This window comes from Tamandua tetradactyla, chromosome 17 (assembly GCF_023851605.1).
Source record: "Tamandua tetradactyla isolate mTamTet1 chromosome 17, mTamTet1.pri, whole genome shotgun sequence".
Taxonomy (NCBI): domain Eukaryota; kingdom Metazoa; phylum Chordata; class Mammalia; order Pilosa; family Myrmecophagidae; genus Tamandua; species Tamandua tetradactyla.
Window position 1 is genome coordinate 27,323,896 of NC_135343.1, and position 10,849 is coordinate 27,334,744.

General features: G+C 45.7%; 1 protein-coding gene across 1 annotated transcript in view; it reads left to right on the forward strand.

Moving 5' to 3' along the window:
- Positions 1-10,849, forward strand: part of EML6 (EMAP like 6) — a 300,506-nt gene that overhangs the window by 286,531 nt on the left and 3,126 nt on the right. Inside the window, exons 32-40 of the mRNA XM_077134236.1 lie at positions 838-1,046; positions 1,876-2,033; positions 2,668-2,782; positions 5,036-5,224; positions 6,512-6,684; positions 7,087-7,249; positions 8,854-8,957; positions 9,659-9,812; positions 10,196-10,296. Of these exons, the coding sequence (XP_076990351.1) occupies positions 838-1,046; positions 1,876-2,033; positions 2,668-2,782; positions 5,036-5,224; positions 6,512-6,684; positions 7,087-7,249; positions 8,854-8,957; positions 9,659-9,812; positions 10,196-10,296 (1,366 nt within the window). The remainder of the gene's footprint in view (positions 1-837; positions 1,047-1,875; positions 2,034-2,667; positions 2,783-5,035; positions 5,225-6,511; positions 6,685-7,086; positions 7,250-8,853; positions 8,958-9,658; positions 9,813-10,195; positions 10,297-10,849) is intronic.

Here is a 10,849-nt window from a genome sequence, read left to right on the forward strand (position 1 = left end):
GTATTGTCCACCCAATCCAACAAGCTTATAAAACAGCAACTATTATTATCCCCATTTTACAGAGCAGGAAACTGAGGCACAGAGAGGTTAAAATGACTTGTCCAGAGTTGTTCTACAGGTAAATGGTAGGTTGGTGTTTGATTTGGACCAAGAAGACAAGTAAAAAACATTAATTGGGGCAGGGACACAGTAACTCAGCAGGCAGAGTTCTCACCTGCCATGCCAGAGACCCGGGTTCGATTCCTGGTGCCTTCCCCCACGCCCAGAAAAGGAAAAACGTTAATAAATGGGATTGAGGAAAATAACTAGAAATTAGATTAAAAAGGTAAAAATTTTAAACCTAAAAGCCATGAACTACAAAGGAATATGGGGAACTTTTTTTTTAAGGAGAAGCAGGGAATTTTGAGAAATCAGAACTGGAAACTGTCTAAAGAAGTATGAGCCCCTACCCACTCCCTCCCCCATGACATTCTAGGGGAGGTTTCAGCTTCCTGTGGGGATGTTGGAGTCTGGGGGAAGAGGGATGCCCTTTTCTCATACCTGGAAGCTTCCATATCTGGGGCCATCCTTTCCTGCTTTGTCTGTGGACACCTTGCCAGGCTTGGGTTGGAGGAGAGGTGTTAGCAGCACCAGCAGCTCTGGAAATTCCCAAAGACACTCTCTCTCACCTTGGTGGTTGAAGGTGGGGGGTGTCGACAGAAAAAGGAGTACTGAAGGGTGCTGAGCTGCTGGGTTGAAGAGATGCTCTCAGCTGCACTTCCCCCTGCTCACCTGCCCCCCCTCACCCCATCTCACCTACCCTCTCCTCCACCTCACCAGACTCTCTCACCCACACAGGTGCCAAGGTCGCCAGCCGAGGAGGGCACTTGGAGCGCATATTTGTAGTGGAATTTCGCCCCGACTCAGACACACAATTTGTGTCTGTCGGGGTCAAACACATGAAGTTCTGGACCCTGGCAGGCAGCGCTCTGCTTTATAAGAAAGGGGTCATCGGGTCCATGGAGGCCGCCAAGATGCAGACAATGCTCTCCGTGGCCTTCGGTGCTGTGAGTTCTAGCAGATACTTCCCAAGAGGGGCCCCAGACCACTGGGCATGGGATTGGGGGGGTGGGGGAGGGACACAAGAAACTGCAAACACAAGATGGTCATTTCTATATCATCTCCCCTATTGGGTCATTCACAACTGCTGCACCTTTTCCTTAGCACAGATGGGTGAGTTGACTATATCTTTTATCCACTTCAAAATGTTCCTCAGAAAAGGTAGAACCCCCAACCCAGGGCGGAGGAGGTTCCGTATTGCAGAGGCAGAGGTGAGCCTACCAGACCTGGGGTCAGGCTGCCCAACGTGCTGGGGATAAGCCCTATCCCTAGACAGCCAGCCCCTCACTTCCCAGCCCTCTTGTGCCACAAAGCACCTCCCTGGTGCTTCCCTTAAGGGGCTGTGCGGTGCCCTCAGCCCCCAGAAGTTCCATTCATCTCTGGTCCTCCAGAGGTGGATTTATCTACTTCATGGACAGCCTACCCCACCCCACCTTGCCTTGGGCTGGGGTGCCGCCCCTTCCCCTGCTGTCACCTGGAGTAGCTCACAAAATGGCAGTCACTCCAATAGAGACCTCGGCTCCGTGCAGAAATTACAGGACCAAAGCAAGCAAAGTACAGAAATTCAAAACCAAATGAGTTCCTTATTATATCCTCTCAGTGGTTGACCTGCAAATTCTACAGCCCTTCCTTAGCATGCAACATCAAGTCATCTGTGCACTTAAGGTTCTCTTCCTTGGCTGGCTCTGGTTGGTTAGCAGGAGCAGGTGGATGGGAAGGGCCCTCCTGAGAGCTGCCTGAGTTTTCCCGATGTAGACAATGCCCCTTGGTTTTCAGAACAACCTCACTTTCACGGGTGCCATCAATGGAGATGTCTACGTTTGGAAGGACCACTTCCTGGTCCGGCTGGTGGCCAAGGCCCACACAGGCCCAGTCTTCACCATGTACACAACCCTTCGGGACGGGCTGATCGTGACCGGAGGGAAAGAGAGACCGTAAGCAGAGCCTCTCCTGGGAAGAACTTGGCTTTTTTTTTTTTTGTCTTCAGAGAAACTGACAAAGGAATCTCTAGTTTGAAGATAATGCATTTCCCTCTCCCTTCTCACATGCATGGGGAAAGTCAGTCTACCATCTCTCCAAGGCCCTCAGTTGAAAAGTCAAGAAGTAAGAGGCAGAGAAGTAGAGTTGGCTTAATGGTAGTGGAAAACCCGAGAGGTATTCCTGCATAAAGCAGAGCAACTTGGCCACTCAGTAAATATCACTCTTAGTGGCTCTTTGGGAGAAGAGAGGAGAGAAAGGTGAGAAAAGGGCAGAAAAGTTCCAGTAGGGATGTGAAAGACAAAGCAAAAAAGAAATGAAGCATAAAGACAGAAGAAAACGCTCTCCTAGTGTTGTAAAAATGGTCTGCTTTTCCAAATTACAATTCTCTTTCCTTTCAAGATCATAGCATTTGGAGGCATTTCAGGAAATCTGTGAGTTCAGGGGGTGTGATCGCTCATCACCAGGGGTTAAGAGGGTCCATCCTGCTAGGCTGTGACCTTGACATGACTGGGAGCAGAGGGGAGTGGAGGGGCTGGGGGAGCCTTAGGACAGGGGCTGACATGCTGCATGCCTCTTGATCTTCTTTAGGACCAAGGAAGGAGGGGCTGTAAAGCTGTGGGACCAGGAGATGAAGCGGTGCCGGGCCTTCCAGCTGGAGACAGGGCAGCTGGTGGAGTGCGTGCGCTCCGTGTGCCGTGGCAAAGTGAGTGCTCAGGCCTGTGCAGCGCCCCCTGTGCAAGTGGGGCTGGGCTACCCCTTTGGGCTGGGCCTGGGAGAGGACTGAGGGTGTGCTCAGCTCCTTTCTAGCAGGCACTCTTCTAGGGCTGCTGGTTAGTTGAAATCCTTAAAACAGGCCCCCAAGGTGTGGATTATACTTGGTAGATTGGAGAAGTCACTCCTGGGTCCAGACTGTGACCTCACCAGTAAATGGCTGTGACCTTGTTGTGTTACTTAACTTTCATTGTCCAGCACACAGGATAGTTGTGAGGATGGCACTTGCTGTACATGCACAGTGCCTTGCATTATGCCGACAGAGTTACATTCAACAGATGTTAACTCCTGTCATTAGAGATAATAGTAGTATTGGCACAGTTATCAACTAACTTGACCAAGGTTACATGACCAGTAAAGTGGAAAGGACCACCAAACAGTCTGACTCAAAGCCATGGGTTTTCAAGTTGTACCTTGGCTGTGTATCAGAAACACCTGCAGAGCCTTTAAAAAATATGGTTGTCCAGGATCCCCACCAGAGCTGCCCAGCTGGGACAGCTGCGGTAAGGTCTGGAGGTCTTCCTTTTTTAATTCCTCAGGAAACTTGAAAACTAATCTCTTAACCTGTATTTAATGCCTTATGTGTTTATTTCTGAACTTGAATCACTCTAAGGATTTGCTTTTTATATGATCACTCCGTGAAAAAGAAAACAAACCTGATGACACCCACACAATAGGAAATTGGAGATTTTGTTTTTAAACAGTTAAATTGTCTGGAAGGGGAATTAGACCTATGGGAGATGAAGGCAGAACTAGACCTAGAACCTGGAACTTAATAAGAGAGGGATTTTGGTTCAGAGTAAGGAAGAACTTTCTTGAGTTGTCCAAGAACAAAAATTGTCTGCCCTGCTCAGTAGTAAGCTTGCAGTCACTGGCAGTGTTCAGGGCTGGATGGAAAACTCTGGACTGAAGCCCTCATTGAGGTAGCTGATGGGAAAGGGCAAAGCAATAAGGTGGAGGAGGTCGCCTAAGGATTGGTGATTTCATCATTAAAAATAAAACACCCCACAGCAATTCTGATTTTAATACCAGTGCAGTGCCAGTGAAGGCACTCTTCCATGTGGCTGTAATAGTGGTTTTTAAAAAATATTTTTATTGTAAACAGCAAACATTCCTTAAATACTTTTATTGACAAAACGTGTAAACACATTCTTAACATACGAACATTCTATACTTGTATGCTTATTCCATACTTGTACAATCAATGGCTCACAATATCATCACATAGTTGTATATTCATCACCGTGATCATTTCTTAGAACATTTGCACCACTCCAGAAAAAGAAATAAAAAGAAAAGCTCAAACATACCCTTACCTCTCTCTCTCATTGACTAATAGTATTTCCATCTACCCAAAATATTTTAACCTTTGTCGACCCTATTTTTATTCTATACCCCTTACCTCTCCCTTTCATTGATCGCTAGTTTTTTAATCTACTCAATTTATTTTAACATGTGTTCCCCTATTGTTTATTTTTTTATCCATATTTTTTACTAATCTGTCCATACCATAGATAAAAGGAGCATCAGACACAAGGTTTTCACAATCACACAGTCACATTGCAAAAGCTATATCATTATACAATCATCTTCAAGAAACATGGCTACTGGAACACAGCTCTATAGTTTCAGGCACTTCCCTCTAGCGACTCTAATGTACCTTAAACTAAAAAGGGGATATCTATACAATGCATAAGAATAACCTCCAGAATAACCTCCAGGATAACCTCTGACTCTGTTTGAAATCTCTCAGCCACTGACACTTTGTTTTGTCTCATTTCTCTCTTCCCTCTTTTGGTCAAAAAGGTTTTCTCAACCCTTGATGCTGAGTCCCAGAAACATGGTTTCTGTCCCACGTTGCCAGGAAGGTTTACACCCCTGGGAGTCATGTCCCATGAGAGAGGGGGAGGGCAGTGAGATTGCTTGCTGTGTTGGCTGAGTGAGAGAGAGTCCACATCTGAGCAACAAAAGAGGTTCTCTGGGGGTGACTCTTGGCCTAATTTTAAGTAGGCTTAGTCTGTCCTTTGCAGGGATAAGTTTAATAGGAACAACCCCCAAAATTGAGGGCTCAGCCTATTGATATGGTTCCCTACTGCTTGTGAGAATATCAGAAATTCTCCAAATGGGGAAGTTGAATTTTCCTCCTTTCTCCCCATTCCCTCTAATAGTGTTTTGATTACAACAGGGAAAAATTTTAGTGGGAACCAAAGATGGAGAAATAATTGAAGTTGGTGAAAAAAATGCTGCTTCAAACATCTTGATTGATGGGCACATGGAAGGGGAGATCTGGGGCCTGGCCACACACCCATCCAAGGACATCTTCATCTCTGCCAGTAATGATGGCACAGCCCGGATATGGGACCTGGCTGACAAGGTGAGTGGCAGGCTTCGCCCATTCGGGAGGCCCACAGTGGGTCACACCAGAGTAGGGGCCCAGGATGAGGAGATGGAGGTGGATAAAAGATTAACTAACTTAATTGCTAGTTCAAAATTCATCTAATAATAAAAGAAATCCCATTCATGCCCACACAATCTGTGTATCTTTCAGTATTGTATATCCATCTAAATATATATTTATAGTTCAGGAATAATCCAATCAGGAAGGATCATTCTTTTGTCATGAGCCATAAAACTTAAAGAATCCATAAAACTTAAAGAGACAAATCACATCCTAGGACAGTAAGGCTAAAAAAAAAGATTTTAAATGCCAAATGTTTCCAAATGTGTTGATGTAATTTCAATCAAAAGTCCAGCCAGATTTCTCTTGGAGCTTGAGAAAACAATTTTAAGGTACATCTGGGGTACAAAGTAAAATGCCAAAGAATAGCCAGCGTGGGGAAATTGTTACCCAGGCTCATCAGCTATTAAAACGTATTAAAGTTATAATGATTAAAAGACTTGACTTCATTTCAAAATTGCCAATAAATGTTTCAGTCATATTTTTAGTGAAAGCATCAAAGAATAGACATGCAAAAGTTTAAGCATGGTAGTTATATTCTTAGGTTGGTTTTATAATTATATGTTTATTATTAGTAGTAACAGCTTCATTTACTGAATACCTACTACAGACCAGGTGCTTCATATACACTCTCACTATTGCATAAGACAACCTTGCAAAACCAGTATCAACATCACTTCCTTATAAATGGGAAAACTTACTAAACACACCTTACCCAGATAGTAAGTGACATAGCCAGGATTCAGGATTTGAACTGAAGGACACTGAAGCTCTTTCCTCCAAACAAGAGGTCAGTAATCTATAGCATTAGGGCCAAATCTGGCCCACTGAATGCTTCTATAAATTAAGCCACTCCCTCATTTGTTTAAATGTTGTCAGTGGCTGCTTTCTTGCAAAAACAGCACAACTGAGTAGTTGCAATAGAGACCATATGGCCTGCAAAGTCGAAAATATTTAACATCTGACCCTTTACAGAAAATGTTTGCTAAACCCTGCCCTAAAATGTATGTCCCCCAAGCTGCTCTAATCAAAGTGTACTGTCCCACTCAGGTGCTCAGGGACATTTACTATAGAAGCAAGTGGTTTGGTCACTGATGGTGGCAGTGAAGACAGCCTGCCAGCTGTGGCCTGGGTGCAGGGTTGCCCCTGCAGACCAGCTGAGGAGGCCAGGGGCTCAGGGCATCTTGTTTTGTATCAATATAGAAGCTGCTCAACAAAGTGAACCTGGGCCACGCAGCCAGGTGTGCAGCCTACAGCCCTGATGGGGAGATGGTGGCCATTGGCATGAAGAATGGAGAGTTTGTCATCTTGTTGGTGAACAGTCTGAAAATTTGGGGGAAAAAAAGAGACCGGAAATCTGCTATCCAGGATATCAGGTACATAGCAGGGGGTGTGGGCAGGGAGGAGCAAGGCAGGCATTCTCCTTAGCAGTGGCTCCCCTTGCAGGAGCCAGGGCCCAGCTGTGGAAGGATAACTTCCCACTAGCCAACTAGGAAAGTGTACCTTCTCACACACTGAAGATGCCTTTTCAGATGTCTTTGCTAATTTCCATCTGAGTGTGGTAAAAACACTATGTAAAGTGCCATTCTGCAAAAGGCCGCATACATTCATTCCCTTATTTCCATGGGATTTGATTCCAGAGGATTGTTAAATTTCTAGAGACCGTAAGGAGAAGCAAACCACACGTGAGTCACAAGGTGTGATCTCCTTGCCTTTGGAGGTCCGTGACACAGCGGACCTCATGCTTCTACTCTATGCTCTCGGATGCTTTTTTCTAGAATCAGCCCAGACAACCGATTCTTGGCTGTTGGTTCATCTGAACACACCGTTGACTTCTATGACCTCACTCAGGGCACAAGCCTGAACCGCATTGGCTACTGCAAAGATATACCAAGCTTTGTCATTCAGATGGATTTTTCTGCCGATAGCAAATACATCCAGGTATGTTTTGCATTTACTGAAATTTGGGGCAACCAATAGTAGTAATAGTAGCATTGGCTTATAGTAGTTGAGTGCTTGCAATGTCCCTGGCACTGTGATAATTTACTCTTCACAGAAACCCTTTTAAGTATTGTTTCTTTCCCCTGGAGAAACAGAGACTTGTAGAATTTGAGGAAAGTTGAAGAAACAGAATTTAAAATAGTGAAGAGTTATTCTTCAATAAACGTAGGATGCCTAAATAAGCACTAATCATCTGTAATCCTCCCTGCATGAACTCCCTCCAAAGTTTCCTAATTTCTAGTTTTCTTGAGCCTCTAAGCCTTGGGTCACTTCCTATACTTGTTCATTTCATTTAATTTCCAAATTGTTCTGGGTGGTGTGGCCTCTCCACACTTGCCAGCTGGACTCTTGGGCCTGGAGCGAGAGCTCCTCAGAAGGTCACAGGGACCTGACAAGTGGCAAAAGAGAAAGGTCCAGAGACTCACAGTTGAAAAATGATAAAACTATTTCTCCAGCACTGTGAACAAACAGTATCCATTCATGAGCTGGCCTGGAGTTGGCTATCCATTGTGAAAGGGAGAAGAGAGCATTCATCCATTCATCCATTCACCCAGTGAAACTGGCACTATGTTAGGCATTTGGATGGGCAAAAATGGACCTAGTCTCTGTTTTCTTGTAGCTTACACTGTCAAGGGAAGACAAGCATTAAAGAGACAGAGAAAAAACATGTAATTACAAATTTTAAGTGTTGAGAAGGAAAAGTACAGGGTGCTGCAAGAGCATATAACAAGGCACTGAATTTAGATTCACTTCCTCTCTGAGCAAGTGACATTTTTGAATAGGTGTAGGAGTTAGCCCACAAAGCGGGCGGGGAACATCATTTCAGGCCATCTGCTTGAAGGCCCTGGGGTGGAAAGGATCTCATTCTGTAACCAGAAGGAAAACCAAAATGACTGGGTAGAGGAACTGGGCTGGAGACGTAGGCAGCAGCCACTTGCTGGTGATGTCTTTGTCAGTAGGAAAAGAAATTCCCCTAGAAGACTCCCAGAGAAACAAGGATCAGATCCTGGATGCTTCCAAAATTTCCTATATCTGATCATGAAAAAACTTGCCTTACCTCTGTACCAAAGGACTACCAAAGGACCTTAGTTCCCTGAAAATAGTGGGTGGGTCCCAAATTTAAATGTGCATCAGTTATCTGCAGAGATTGTTAAAGCACAGATTGCAAGCCCCATCCTCAGCGTTTCTGATTTGGTGACCTAGGGTGAGTGGGGCCCAGTAATTGGTATTTTTAACAAGTTCCCAGATGACGGTGGTGCTGCTGGTCAGAGGACCACACTCTGGAATCCACTGCCATAGGATCTTGGAAAACAGTGAGAAACAGATAGAAAAACAACTGTTCTGAGGATGGGGTTTTCAAAGCCCTGGCCATGGGCTAGCAGTGGGCTGGCCAGAGGCTTTGCAGCCTGGAGCTGAGCTTGGGTTTGGAGGACAAGTCCTGGAGGTGCAGAAGCTGGACCAGTATTCTGGGAAATGGTAAAGAAAAGGGAAAGCCTTTGGGCAAGAAAGGAAATTGATAAATGTGAGTCACTTTCCACTTTCAGGTGTCAACAGGAGCCTATAAGCGCCAGGTGCATGAGGTCCCCCAGGGGAAGCAGGTAACCGATGCCATGGTCATTGAGAAGATCACCTGGGCCTCCTGGACAAGGTGACTGGAGGAAAACATTTCCTGAGGAAAAGGTCACAAGGGTGTCTCTTGTCCCAGGCTCAGCCTCCAAGTTTGTGTGTGGCCAGAGAACATGACAAAGCTCAGAGATGGAGCCATCTTTGCTTTGGGGAGTGGAACATATCTTGGTTCCAGACACCTGGCTTTGATCTGACCTAGGCTTTTGAAATGCAAAATCCCTCTCTTTATGTTATCTGCCCTACAAGTCCCCAACTCCATCCAGTGAGTTCACAGGCAAACCATCTCCCATACCTTGGCCAAGCCTAAGAGCCTCAGTCACCTGGGGAAGGGAATGGGAGGGCTAGAATCACCATTTAGCAGGATAAGAAGCAATGCCTAGCCAGTTCAAGGGAAGAGACCCACACAACCAGCTTCATCTAATCTGTAAGATTTAAAGAACGCCCGTCCCCACCCCCACCCCAGACATACACATACTCAGTAGTACTAAAGAGATGAGGGAGAACCAAGGATGAAGGTAATTTTTCCTTTTTGGTTGTGGGGGCTGGAACAGAGCGGGGCTGTGAGAGATGGGGCAAGTATGCAGAGGGGGAGGGGCCAGAGGAATCACATGACTGTACTGAATTATGCAAAATCTCACTCCCTCTCTGATCCCTGGGACAGGACTGGCTGCAGGCAAGCCTTCTCCCACTTTTTCCTTCTAACACCTCTTCCCTGTTGAACAGCATTTTGGGAGATGAAGTCATTGGAATCTGGCCTAGAAATGCAGACAAAGCTGACGTCAATTGTGCATGTGTGACCCATGCTGGCCTGAATATCGCCACAGGAGATGACTTTGGGCTGGTGAAGCTCTTTGATTTTCCATGCACAGAAAAATTTGTGAGTCTTTTTGTTTGCATTACCTCCCTGCACTGCCTCTGGTCTCTGTTCTTCTGCTGTCTGCAGGAGACAGTGGCCACATTTAGATGGCTGTGAGATAAAGAGCAATCCTACTCCAGCCCTGTGGAGAACTGGTAACAACTACTATCTTCATCTGGAGAGGAAGTCCTGGAAGATGGGAGAAGGGAGGATGGAGGGTGAATAAAACATACCAAATAAGAGATAGGAAAGCCAGTGAAAGGCTGGCCAACAGGGACTTCCAGACCTAATGGAAATTCCATGAGGGAAGGTTCTGGGAGGAGGGAGGTTGAGTCCGGGAAGTAGTCTGCAGTTGCTAGGAAGAACAGAGCCTCTTAGTTGTCTCCATTCACTTTTGCTTACAGGCCAAACATAAGCGATACTTTGGCCACTCAGCTCATGTGACAAACATCCGTTTCTCTCATGATGACAAATACGTGGTCAGCACTGGAGGAGATGACTGCAGGTACCCATCTGATTCCAATGGCTCTGATTCCCCAAACCAGGCATTCTCTCTACCTCCTGCCCCTCCTCAGGGGTCCCCTGCATCAGCCCCTCCCAGGGGCATGGGGAGGGTCTGATATGGAAAAGGAGACAAGAAATTCAGTGAGTCCAAATAAAGACAAGGAGGTATTGCAAGTGTGAGGTATTTCATCTCTGAAAAGGTCCAACCCAGCTCTCAATGAGCCTGTGCCTCAACACAGCTACTCTGAGCATTGCTGGGGTGGGGGCGTGGGCAGGGGGTGAGAGACCCAAGATGGTTGATGTCAGTAGTAGCTCTTGGTACAAAAAGGGTCCACAATATCACTCCATAATCAAGCAGTTAGAAGGACTTTGGTCCAAATGTACTCTCAAGAACTCTCAACTCATCACCAGAGTTCTTAAGATGGATGAGTAATCCATAGCTAAGAAAGATATTAAAATATCCATTAATATTAAGCCTCAGCCACCCGGGGAAACAAGCAGCACAGCTGATACCCTATTTTATAAATGTGATCAGATGAGAGGCAATGTGATCA